At 43.2% G+C, this 13,922-nt stretch overlaps 1 protein-coding gene across 2 annotated transcripts; it reads right to left on the reverse strand.

Moving 5' to 3' along the window:
• Nucleotides 1–172: 172 nt before the first annotated feature.
• On the reverse strand, nucleotides 173–13,272 carry LOC130390765 (NLR family CARD domain-containing protein 3-like). Of its 2 annotated transcripts, XM_056600895.1 has the most exons (13): nucleotides 13,075–13,272; nucleotides 12,276–12,372; nucleotides 12,057–12,158; nucleotides 11,869–11,985; nucleotides 10,619–10,688; nucleotides 10,212–10,434; nucleotides 6,935–8,768; nucleotides 5,575–5,748; nucleotides 4,845–5,018; nucleotides 3,604–3,777; nucleotides 2,284–2,436; nucleotides 2,047–2,093; nucleotides 173–1,175 (listed from the first exon to the last, which is right to left on the reverse strand). In XM_056600895.1, the coding sequence occupies exons 2-13, from the start codon at nucleotides 12,356–12,358 to the stop codon at nucleotides 610–612; spliced, it is 3,717 nt and encodes a 1,238-aa protein (XP_056456870.1). In that variant the 5' UTR covers nucleotides 12,359–12,372; nucleotides 13,075–13,272; the 3' UTR covers nucleotides 173–609. The 2 variants fall into 2 exon arrangements, with proteins under 2 accessions (XP_056456870.1, XP_056456871.1); XM_056600896.1 differs by lacking the exon at nucleotides 3,604–3,777.
• Nucleotides 13,273–13,922: the final 650 nt, after the last annotated feature.

Below are 13,922 nucleotides of genomic sequence, written 5' to 3' on the forward strand. Positions count from 1 at the left end.
ACGCGTGTGTGTGCATGCGTGTTAATGTGTGTGTGTCAGCAGTGCTTAATTTGTAAAGTGTGAGGTCCTGGATCGCAGAGTGGGGGTGGATCCGGTGACTCAAAACGAATAAAAAATTACGCTGCCTACGTGGCTTCTATGACAAAAAAAACCGAAACAAGACTGTGTGTACATCAGGGCAATGTTTATTTTAATTTTATAACATGTAAACATGGGTGCGAAATGTTAAAAAAAAATAATACACTGCAACAATTATCAATCAGACTATTAAATTAACAAAATAAAACACTGGATGAGACAAACACTCCATCATGTGACCATGACCATGTCAACAGCAACAGCCTACTTGTGGGACTTACTATTTAAATACACACATATAATTAAACCATCTATAGTAGGCTATATATTCCAATGATGACCACCCAATAATCAATAATCAACAAGACAAGGCAAAGGAAGAGTAGTGAGGGGATGGTTGAGGGAGGAAGAGAGGCCCTTTGTTTGTTTGGGATCCGTTTATACATGCATGTGTGTGTGTGTGTTTCAATATGTGTGTGAGTGTTCACGTGTGTCCTCAGACGGAGAGATGAGGAGACGGAGAGCGAGAGTCTATAACTTACACAGAGAAGCTTTGGAGCCAGCTGTGAAGGGTGAAGGGGACCCACACAACATAAACCCAGGGAGGAGGTCCTCCTGGGTGAAGGTGGACTGGAAGGTGTGGAGGAGTGTCAGTGTGTTTGAGGACCCTCCTACATCTGGGGACGCTCTGTAGAAGGACAGAGTGCCAGCAGGCCGGTCCAGATACACTCCTACTCTGGTAGAGCCAGCGGGGCGGACACGTATGTCTGTTTTAATATCGTCGTGCCAGGCAGTATAATCACCGTCATCACAATAAAGACTCCAGGACCTGTTGTTGCCTGAGAGGCTGTCCCCCCACCCTCTCCTTGAGATTCCTCGGTGTGTCACTGCTATCTGAACTTCTCCTTTCCACTCTACCTCCCAGTAACAGCGGCCAGTCAGAGCCTCTCTACACAACACCTGGTACTGGGATTTAAATCTGTCTGGGTGATCAGGATACGACTGCTCCCATCCACACACCTCCACCTTTCTGTTGTCCTCGGAGAGAGAGAGTCGTCTGTAGGCTGTGTTTGGGTCCAGTGTGAGTTCACAGGCATCTGACGGAGAGAACAAGACATGAAGAGCTGCTGAACCATTCTTCATCATCATCATCATCATCATCATCATCATCATCATCATCATCATCTTTAACATAGAAAGACTAAATCATATCAGATGATAGCTTATACGATATCTTCTGAGACCAATCTGTTAATTATCCCCAGAGTAAACACGGAAAATGGGAAAGCAAGATTTAATTACTATGCAACAAATAACTCCCTGAGGATTTAAGACTTTCCCAAAGTCTGACCACTTTTAAAACAAGACTGCAGACTTTTACGCGTGCTTTAGCTTAATGCTAAATCTTAAATACACTGCACTTTCAACAATGCATTTTTTAACTTTGCCTTTGTTTTTTATTACTAATCTATTTTATTTTATTATTTTATTTTAATGTATGCATTTTTTTACTTTCCTTTGTTTTCTTTTACTCATCTATTTTATTTTAGTATTTTATTGTATGTGAGGCACTTTGAGTCTGCCTCGTGTATGAAAAGTGATGCATAAATATAGTTGCCTTCCTTTGCCTCTCTATAATCTGAAATATCTAAGATAAAGTCTACATACTTTTCAAGATATTAGACTTTGAAAAGTTCCAATACACATCCATTGTAACCCAACTGTGTAAACAACAGACTGAACCAGCTGAACTGTTGATACCATATAACTGGTTCATACATGTACTATACATACATAGACATGTACACATACGTACACACGCCTACACAAACATGCTAGACATACATAAACACAGGGAAACATAGCTATATATACGTATACACAAGTCCACATTGGAATGAACGGACGTGATCTCCTGCTGTATGGATGGACTTTCCATCGCAATAGTCAAATTTAACTAACACTTACACTTCTTTAGAGCTGGTTTCAGCCTCCACACTCCACTGTGCTCCACACTGGTAGGGGGGGAGGGGGGGGGAAACAATGCGAGAGCAGCATGTTAAAACATTCACCTTCATCATCTGCTGTCTCATCACTTTCTACACAACATGAGTTACAGCTGCCTTCCGAACCACTTCATCTAGCAGTGGCTTGAATCCTTGAGGGGAGACTTTGTCCCTGACTGGAGAGCTGTCCTCTCCATACCTGAGAGTGTCCAGTCCAGCAGAGAGCAGCGCAGCTCCTGATTCTCCTGGCTGATTGTAGCTCAGGTCCAGCTCTCTCAGATGGGAGGGGTTGGAGCTCAGAGCTGAGGCCAGAGAAGCACAGCCTTCCTTTGTGACCAGGCAGCCAGACAAGCTACACACACACACACACACACACACACACACACACACACACACACACACACACACACACACACACACACACACACACACACACACACACACACACACACACACACACAGTGTAAGTGAGTGTGTGTAAAATCCTATTTTTGTCGGCCAACAGGTTTGTGAACGTCCGTTGTTTTGGTGACGTAGAAGTGCCTTTTATGAAGCACTCCTGGTCCTGCTGAAGGGACACCGGCGGCGAGGTGTATGTGGATGTGTGGAGCTCTGTCTAGCCAGCGGTTGATGATGACGAAAGCTTCTCAGACATAATATGCTAGGTTTTCTAAACCACACCATATTTTGATTGGGACCATTTGAACAGCGCCATCCGTGGAAGAAGGCCTTACCGGAAACAAGCGGGTATTCAAAGGCAACATAATACATCAGTATTTTAGCGCCCCAACCTCTAGTCTCTATTCCGCTGTGTAGCGAGGTCCGCTCAGAGGACAGGACTTTTGGCTCCTTTATATTTCACATGATTAAAGCATCACCTTTACCTAGAACCCGGTTAGATTGTACAACCATCTAAATTATAGATTAAATCAGGGAAACCACTAATATGATCAAAAGTATTATTATCAGGGGTGAATACTGGTGATGGCCCAAAAAGGTGTTGACATTTTAACGTCAGAAAACAAATCAAATGATCACTGCATGGCGCCAAGGCTCCTTCCTGTGATTCATGCTCCATTTTATTAAAATTACGGTTTAAGTCACTCATATAAGCTGTATGAAGCAGTGCTCACAACAACTCAGTCGCATCTATTAGAATTTAAAATGTATTTGTTAAATTTAAAATTTTAGAAATTATTTATACTTTAAATACAACTAAATATTGTTTATAAAGCAGCAAGAGCAATGTTTACGACAGCACATAAGGTTAACTATCAAAACAACATAATATCTCACTGTATTGTGTTCATGTTCATATTTATAATTGGAAAAGTTGCATGCATATGGATTTGGATAGATGGTTTTAGAATATTCACCTAAAAGACAAGTTTTAACATTTCCAATGATACCAAAGTCATGAATGTGGTCATCACAGGTACTGAGTTATAAGCTGAGTTAAATAACTGTCCTCTGATGTGGAACTTGCAGTGTAACTGCTTGACCATTGAGTAAAACTGACCTGAGCGTTTCCAGTGTACAGTGTGGACTCCCCAGTCCAGCAGAGAGCAGCTTCACGCCTGAATCCTGCAGATCATTGGTACTCAAGTCCAGCTCTCTCAGACTAGAGGAGTTGGAGCTGAGAACCGAGGCCAGAGCTTCACAGCATCTCTCTGTCAGTTGACAGCCATTCAGCCTTTACGTACAATAAACAGAAAATGTTAGGAACAGTGATCAATGTTTAATTTTATATTTTTTATCAGCCATTTTTATTATCTTAACTAAATGTCAATACAGAGGATCTTTAAGAAATACCAAGAGGTCAGATAACTACAGTATCAACAAAACTCCTGAAAATATCCCTTAAAATTCCTCACTCATTCAACTTTACTAAACAACTGTAAAGGTTACCTTACTGTTTGACTACATGATTATGAGTTTAATAGGAATGTAATGTAACATACATATTTTAACATAATTAACAAACTGAATCCAACGTACACTTTTTACTGTCATGGCAACCCAAATAGAATGAGATTGAGGTCTTGTGTTTCATAAAATGAGTGGTAATGGCTTTGCGATGCACGCAAACTGCCAAGGTTTAGTTCAATGCTGGGAGTTTAAGCGCGGCTGCATTGCGACGCTGGTGTGATCGCTCTATTGGGAAAGACAACCCACTTAAGTTCCAATGAAGACACACTGCTTTGATCAGAAAACTAAAACAGTGGTTTGTACTTTGTGCAAAGTTTCACTGAAATGTCACTGAAGCACTAGCGCTATTCAAGAGCATGTGAAGAAATGCACTATTCTGGATGACAGAGAGAAGAAAATAAATCCTAATTTGAGTATATCTAATCAGCAGCCGGTTATTATTAATAGGTAATTGATTGAGGAGGAGGAGGATGAAGAGTTGGTTGGTGAGGAAAGAGATGTCGAGGCACTGGTGGTAAAAACAGAAAAAGACCCCCTGTGCAATCAAAATATTAACAACTTATTTGAAGTGAGTGAATCTGTTCACATGAATGGACACAGATGGATGGTAGGTGACCAAGGATATCTTCACAACTAATAAAGGGGTGCGACCACATTTGTTAGGGTGCCACCAAATTAAAAAGTTAGTGGCACCCGTGCCACCAGTAGAAAATATGTCTTGAGCCCTGAGAGGACATATTCTACTTATTTATTTAGACCTGTTAATTTCTGGAGGTAAATCTGTTCAACGTCCTCTGATGTGTAACTGTTTGACCATTGAGTAAAACTGACCTGAGCGTTTCCAGTGTACAGTGTGGACTCCCCAGTCCAGCAGAGAGCAGCTTCACTCCTGTATCCTGCAGATCATTGGTACTCAGGTCCAGCTCTCTCAAACTAGAGGAGTTGGATCTGAGAACTGAGGCCAGAGCTTCACAGCATCTCTCTGACAGATGACAGCCATTTAGCCTTTACACAAATAACAGAAAATGTAGAAACTGTGATTAAATTATTATTTTTATCACTTTTACTTTCATCATTAATTCATTTAATCTTTCATTTTTAATCAATCTTTTACTTTTAACAGTTAAACAGACTTGTATTGAAATCTTTAGCTAGAGATGTTTTCTCAATTGAACTAATATATAGTGGCCAATACATTAGATTGTTATTTATATTCAATATTGACTGTAAAATGTATAATATTGAATAGTGTTTTTGTAGTGTTGGAAAATGGTTTATTTGAAGTGAGTGAATCTGTTCACATAAATTGACACAGATGTATGGTAGCCGTGACCAAGGAAATGTTCAAGTCTAATAAAGGGGTGCGACAACATTTGTTAGGATGCCACCATATGAAAAAGTTAGTGGCACCGGTACCACAAGTAGAAAATGCGTCTTGAGCCCTGAGAGGACATATTCTACTTATTTATTTAGACCTGTTAACTTTCTGGAGGTAAATCTGTTCAAAGTCCTATGATGTGGAACTTGTAGTGTCACTGTTTGACCATTGTGTAAAACTGACCTGAGCGTTTCCAGTGTACAGTGTGGACTCCCCAGTCCAGCAGAGAGCAGCTTCACTCCTGAATCCTGCAGATCATTGGTACTCAGGTCCAGCTCTCTCAGACTAGAGGAGTTGGAGCTGAGAACTGAGGCCAGAGCTCCACAGCATCCCTCTGACAGATGACAGCTGTCCAGCCTTCACACAAAATAAACAGAACATGTAGGAACTGTGATTAACATATTTTCTTTATCATTTTTTCATTAATTAATTTAATCATTCAATTTTAATCAATCTTTTGCTTTTAACGTTTAAACAGACTTGTGTTGAAATCTTTAACTATAGATGTTTCCTCAATTTAACTAATAATATACTGGTCAATACATTAGATCCTTATTTTTATTCAATATTGACTGTAAAATGTATAATATTGTGTTTTTGTAGTGTTTGAAAATGGTTTTGTTCATTAATATTACTTTTTATTGTAGTACTATGTATATTGTGTATTGTATTCTAATACATGTTATAGTACTTCTGCAGAGATGTTTTGTATATTCTAAAATGTTATAGCGCAGTAACGGAATAAATGTACCGGCGTTACGTATTCAGAATACAAATAATAGCTAACTGTATCCCGTTACAGTTACAATTTAAATAGTTGGTATTTAGAATACAGTTACATTGTTGAAATCAATGGATTACATGACGATACTTCTGTTTCAGCAGAAGTATCGTCATTTTTCAACAGCATTTAGTGCGCACTAAACGACTTTGGTCTCCTTGGTTCGGTACGTTTGCTTTGGTGTGAATGCAACCACCTCACTTCAATGTGAACCAAATCAGCCGACCAAGACCTCCCTGAACAGCTGGTCTCGGTTAGCTTCCAAACAAACCCTGGTACGGTTCACTTGCGATATGAAAGCGAACGCACCTCGGTCCGATCCAGTTCTACAAAGCATAATGCCTCTTTTGAAGTAACAGGCACCCGCTCAGCCGCGCGCATTATGGGAATTATTGTTTTATTAGCGGTAAATCCAAGATTCGAAGCAAATTGTCGGACCGTCTGGGAATTTTGGACAGACACCCACATAAAACGTATGCTGGAAAACACACATAAAATGACGATGATTGAACGATCTCTCTCTCTCTCTCTCTCTCTCTCTCTCTCTCTCTCTCTCTCTCTCTCATTCAATGTGAGTGATGAGTGATTGATGAGTGATAGAGTGATGAAACGGAATATGTTACATATATTACATTTTTGTGCATGTATTTTGTATTCTGTAACTGGATACATTGTAAAAGTATCCTTCCCAACACTGCTTATATAATAGTATTTTGTATTAAGTGTTGTGTGTATTGTAAAAATTGTTATTAGTGAACCTACAGAGATGTTTTGGAGGCTTTGACCACTGGCAGCAGCCTCAGAAGACCCTCCTCTGTAGCAGAGTATTGCTTCAGGTCAAACACGTCCAGCTCCTCTTCTGATGACAGTAAGATGAAGACCAGAGCTGACCACTGAGCAGGAGAGAGCGATTTTATGGAGAGACTCCCTGATGCCAGGAACTGTTGAATCTCCTCCACTAGAGAACGGTCGTTCAACTCATTCAGACAGTGGAACAGATTGATGCTTCTCTCTGGAGAAAGTTTACCACCGATCTTCTCCTTGATGTAAGACACGGTTTCCTTGTTGGTCTGTGAGCTACTTGTCTTTCTCATCAGATCTTGTTTGATCTGAGTGAACAGTGATCTACCTTGTGTCTGTCCCAGAAGACCTCGTAGGACAATCTGATTGGTCTCCCGAGAAAGGCCCAGGAGGAAGCGGAGGAACAAGTCCAGGTGTCCGTTCTCACTCTGTAAGGCCTTGTCCACAGCACTCGTGTAGAGGAAAAGTATATCTTTCCTGGAGGTTGGTTGTTCTTCTGAGAGCAGATTGACACCAGTGTGGATGAAGGACCAAAATACATAAACGGCAGCCAGAAACTCCTGAACGCTCAGATGGACAAAGCAGAACACCTTGCCCTGGTACAGCCCACACTCCTCTTTAAAAATCTGGGTGCACACTCCTGAGTACACTGAGGCTTCGTTGATATATTCTTTACACCCTGCCAGGTCATCCTCGTAGAAGATCAGGTTGCCACTCTCCAGCTGGTTAAAAGCCAGTTTTCCCAGAGAAACAATGATCTCCCTGCTCTGTGAACTCCAGTGTTGATCTGTTTCAGCTATCGAACGATACTTCCTGTCCCCTTGTATGGACTGAACCCTCAGGAAGTGGCTGTACATCTGAGTCAAGGTCTTGGGCGTCTCTTCACCTATCTGGGATGTTTTGAAGAAGTCCTCCAGAACTGTAGCAGTGATCCAACAGAAGACTGGGATGTGACACATGATGTGGAGGCTGCGTGATTTCTTGACGTGGGCGATGATTTTTTTGGCCAGCTTCTCGTCTCTGAATATCTTACTGAAATACTCCTCCTTCTGTGGGTCGGTGAACCCTCTCACCTCTGTCACCATGTCAACGCACTCAGCAGGGATCTGATTGGCTGCCGCAGGGCGTGTGGTTATCCAGATGCAAGCAGAGGGAAGCAGGTTGCCACTGATGAGGTTTGTCAGCAGCACTTCCACCTTGGTGGACTTTGTGACATCAGTCCATATCGGGTTGTTCTGGAAGTCCAGAGGAAGTCGACACTCATCCAGACCATCCAAAATTAAGACAACTTGGAACTGGTCGTATCTGCATATTCCTGCTTCTTTGGTCTCAATAAAGAAGTGATGAAGAAGTTCCACCAAGCTAAACTCTTTCCCTTTTAGTAAATTCAGCTCTCTGAAAGTGAAGGGAAATGTGAAGTGAATGTCACGGTTGGCTTCACCTTTAGCCCAGTCCAGAGTGAACTTGTATGTTAAGATGGTTTTCCCAACGCCGGCCACTCCAGTTGTCATTATTGTCCTGATTTGTTTATCTTGTCCAGGTAAGGGTTTAAAAATGTCGCCACATCTGATTGGTGTTTCCTCCTTGACTGGTTTCCTGGAAGCTGTTTCAATCAGTCTGACCTCATGTTCCTTGTTGACCTCTCCACTGTCTCTCTCTGTGATGAAAATCTCTGTGTAGAAGTCATTCAGAGGTGCTGATTTTCCTGCTATAGCGATTCCCTGAAACACACCTTTCATGAACTTCTTCTTCAAACGAGACTTGATTTTATGTTGGCACTCGACAGCAGCAGATCCTAAATGGGAAAACAAAACAAGACATCAGTTTGTGGATGGTGACATCAGTGGAACCAGGTCAATATTTCCTGTTCAATTATCAACTTCATGATATTTAGTTGCTTCATGACTCCAAGTTTTTGGAGAAGCTGGTCGTGACAAGGCTGCATGTTATCGATTAAAAATGTTCAGGACTATTTTGTTTTTCCACAGCAATTTGTGTAAAATGAAAGGCTGATACAACAAGATAGTGTTCTCTTCCACTGAGTTATTCTGCTGTTTTTCTGCAGTTTAACTTTAATATTAATAATAATAATAATAATAATAATAACAATACATTTTATCTCAAGGCACCTTTCACAACACCCACGGTCGCCTTATAATCAAGAGTCAAAAACAGCAAGAGCTGCATCGCCAACAGGATGATCAGAACAAGACATGAGGTTGGAGACCCAGGTAGGAGGGGGTAAGAACAGCAGTAAGGAGACCCAGGTAGAAGGGCGTAAGAACAGCAATGAGGAGACCCAGGTAGGAGGGGGTACGAACAGCAATGAGGAGACCCAGGTAGGCGGGGGTACGAACAGCAGTGAGGAGACCGAGGTAGGAGGGGGTAAGAACAGCAGCACAACGGGGATACAAGTAGGGGTCATTACAGCGAGCAGGTTAGTGGAAACACATGTGTTTTGAGGAGAGATTTGAATGTTGTCAGGGTGTCTCCAAAGCCTGGGAGCAGTGCAGCTCAGAGCCCTAGCACCCACGGTGCCGAGAGCCCTAGCACCCACGGTTCTGAGAGCCCTAGCACCCACGGTGCCCAGAGTCCTAGCACCCATGGTGCTCAGAGCCCTAGCACCCACGGTGCTGAGAGCCCTAGCACCCATGGTGCTGAGGCGGGAGTTTGGGACGGTGAAGACCAGCTGAGGATGACGAAGGCAGAGGCAGGGCCTGTCCTCCTGGAGGAGGTCGGGGAGATAAGTGGGGGCCACGTTGTGGAGGGCTTTGTCAGTGAGCAAATGGTTTTAAGGTCAATCCGGTGTTGGACAGGGAGCCAGTGTAGTTCACACTGCACACTAGTTAAGTGCAGTGTGTTGGACGAGAATGGGGGTGATGTTGTCGGATGATTTGGTGCTGTTGATGATGATGTTTAACATTCTTTAACCTCCTACCCCCACAATAACCCTACATATCTGGATCAAACCATTTAACCTGATCCCCCCACATAACCCTACATATCTGGATCAAACCATTTAACCTGATACCCCCAATATAACCCTAAATATCTGGATCAAACCACTTAACATGATACCCAAACAATTACACTACATATCTGGATCAAACCCTTTAACCCCAAAGATTGTCTCCACATTGAAGTCTGTTTTGACATTTAGTCTGAAAAGAACAAATAATAATCTCCTACTGCTCTTCAAAATGTGTATTTTTTTCTTCTGTTTTCAAGAGTCTCTTACCGCTCAACAGTTTGTCAGCCAGTCCCTTCTCGTTCATCTCCATCAGGCAGAGCATTGTGATGTCCAACACTCCCTCGACGGCATGCCTCCTCTGCTCCTCGTACTCACCATCCACCTCCTCCTCCCTCCGACTCTCTGAGCATTGTGGGTAATCTGAGAAGAGATCACTCCAGAGCTTCTTCAGCTCCTTGTCTAGAAAAGCGTGTGCGTTCTCCTCAGCCCTCTGGAACAAAACAAACATCAAGGAGAGCTTTACTCTGAACTAACTGAGGAAATCAGAAGCATCTGTCCTGGATTAACGTCCGCTGGTCTAAGGAGGGAAGCCTGGAGACTATAAGTACCACAAGAGATGCTTTCTAATGTTCATGGAGAGCAAAAGTCAAACGTCTTGGTCGAGATTTACACACCTTGATCAGCTCTGTTGGAGGCTGCTGTTCAGACTGAGCACTGGTAACCAGTACCCACTCCTGGTGTTGTCTGTGGAGAACACACACACACACACACATGTGATGGGACATTGGTACTGCTAAGACGGACTGTTCTTCTCCAGCTCATCATCGCTCTCTACAGCGGGCACTCTGTGAAGTGTTTCTTATCGGGCCCAAGAGGCCATGCGACACGGAGGGAGGCTTTGGTACCGTTCTCTGGTTGAGGACCGTTATAGCCCCCTCTGGTGGTTGTTCAGAGAGGTTCTGCTCACTGGTTCAGGACCGTTATAGTATTTTTCCCGGCATGGTCCGCGCGTTTACTCTGCCCGAGGTAAATTGCCCACTTGAGCTAGCATCCCAAATGACCCTCGCGAACCCTACACACGTTGGCGGTTTAATTTTGATGTCAACGCGATTAACCGGCTTCGCGGTTCCAGGGGTAGAGGTGTTGCTACGCTGTCTTTACAACAGAGACAAGGCAGCGATATCAACATGGGTAGATAACTGGAGAGACAGTAAAATCCGTGAGCTGCTGACCATCATGGGAGAGAAGGCAGTTGCATAATGCATTAAACAAAGCTGTTGAAAGATGGTGCGTTCTACGAGAAAAGACGCAGAGGAACTGTCCTTACGAGGCTTTTGTCGGGATAAATAACATGTGGTCAGCAAAATAAAGAATACGTTGCCGTTTTTGCACTGGTAAATAGTTCATCGCGTTTGTAGCCTACACTCCGACGGGAACTCATTCTTGCATGCGGGTGTCTTCATTATTAAAAAAGGCCATGAAGAACGGGGAATTTTACCCCCTCGGTTTCACACAGGCAAGGCGGTGAAATTGCTGGGTGTGCCAAGCCGTGACCAACACACAGGCTTTGGTCCTGCGTTACTGAACTGATATTTCACACTCCTCGTTTAAATGTCGAGGTTCATTGTCTAACTTTTGCCTTCCCAACGTTAACAACCTCTTTTGAGTCCCAAACGCTTTGCCTAAGCAGAGGCAGACGTTGGCCCACGCACAGAGAGGGCGGGTCCTGGGGGCGGGGCTAACTGGACAGAAGGGTATCCTATTGGAGGAAATTAAACTAGCTCTCAATCTGGCACGGAAACAGCATCCTCCTGGGGGTAATTGATCCCGATTGATTATTTTCTGACAAATGGTCGGCGGGCAGGATCAAGATGATCCGCGGGTCGCCAGTTGAACAGCCCTGATGTATTGGCTGAATTCTCACCTTTCCTCAGAAGATTGGTGACTTCCGTCTTTAAAGTTAACAGGTTGTTCCATAAAGTGGTCACTCTTCATGGAGACGCAGCTGGCTCCAGGGGAGTCTGCTCTCTCCTGATGGACTCTTCAAGAAAAAAAAGGGTTTATGGATGTAGGATAGACACTGTATTTCTATGATATCTGATAAATTCTTACCTTTGCTTATGAATTGCCTTATTTTTTCTGAACAGGTTACGTATTCGCTTCAGGGAGAGACGACTGGGTTCAGGAGAGTTTGCTCTCTCCTGCTGCTCTGGGCTTCAACACAACACACACACACACAGCTGTTCTCAAACTAATGATGGAGTCATGATATATCCCTGCTGAGCTCTGGAATCGACAACAGTCACAGACAGTGAGAGATCCTCTTCTTACCTCTTAGCTTTGCTCTGGCAGCCATGTTCCCCAGACAGAGTGGTTTTAGAGGTAGGACCCCCCTCCTCACTCTCCTCATCCATAGTAGACCGGAGGCCTGGACGCAAACACAACTCAGCCATCACTTCATTGGCCTTTTTAACTGAACCACAGATTAATATAACACATATCATATTAACATATAATTCAACCAGTGAAACATATAGATATGGTATCCTCTAATTAACGTGAAATAATCGTTTATTTAGCATCAGGAGGAGGCGTGACCAATGAGTCTCTTTCTCTTGCTCTAGGGCTCCAGCTGTGGTTTAAACCATACGAACCAAGTCTAGATCTGGAGGAACCCCCCTGTGAAAGTGGTACAGTCCAGCATCATGTTATCAGGAGGATTTATAAAACTGGAAATCCCCAGTTGCTACGCACAAATATTGAACTTGTGATTTAAATATCAGGACATTCACAGGAATTCTGTCTCGTCCTTCTTTTAATTTTGAGCATCAAATTAATCACTTGAATGTGGAACTCAGTGTTCAACTTATCACAGGTTAGTAAAGCAATGGTTACAGTGAAACATTAGCTAACATTGTATTCTCTAAAGTAAACTCTGTCTTTAATTGATACGTGATGAGATCATTATTATGTACCAATAACCTAAAGACAATATAAACGTAAGTAAACTGGTTGATCATTATCATATACCAGTAACCTAAAGACAATATAAACATTAGTAAACTGGTTGATCATTATTATATACCAGTAACCTAAAGACAATATAAACGGTAGTAAACTGTCGGCCTACCTTATCTACTCCGGGATAAAAATGCGGCCCATATGCTATACAGTTATAAAAGTATAAATGTAAGGGTAGAAACGGAGGTTGAAGTGTTCTTGAAACAAGTTTGTCTGGGAAATCAAAAGGAATCAATGTATTAATTATTAATAGATTAAAGTGGATCTAGAGAAAGATCGTCATGGCCGCTCACTAAGAAAGACTGAAGTTCAGATGAGGAAGTCGTTTGAACTTCTGAGGGAGGAAGCGATGTTATGTCATCTGGCGTCATGTGATTTCAGGTAAAGAGAATGTTTGAGACCTCAGACACGCACATACACACAGTGATGCACACACACACACACACACACATGCGAGGACATGCACACGCACACACACAGACACACACATTCACTCACACCCACAAACACACACACACACGCACATACACACACACACACACACACTCACAATTACACACATACACACACACACGCACACGCACACACACACAAGTTGGAAGTCGAGCAGCGGCGTTCTGCGCATGCTGGGGACTTTTCGTGGTGAGTGGGTTCAACCAGAGATCAGCGCATTACGCCGATGCATGGAGGAGCGTCTCAGCTTCCGCTGTGGTTGACTGACGTTGACTGCGATCCACGACTCTCAGATGAGAGGAGGCAGTTCTGGTGAGCCTTCTGACATGTTGATCGTAAGAAAGCATCGGGCCCAAACTCTGGACCCAGCACCTCTGGGAGACAGCAGAGCCGTCGCAGCGTGACATCACCCTCCCCACTCAGCTCCCCGCTGTCAGGGCAACCAGACAGGAAAATTCGCCCAAAACTGTAGGATTCTCATGACACCCGCAGTTAATACCTATG

This window comes from Gadus chalcogrammus, chromosome 10 (assembly GCF_026213295.1).
Source record: "Gadus chalcogrammus isolate NIFS_2021 chromosome 10, NIFS_Gcha_1.0, whole genome shotgun sequence".
Lineage (NCBI taxonomy): Eukaryota > Metazoa > Chordata > Actinopteri > Gadiformes > Gadidae > Gadus > Gadus chalcogrammus.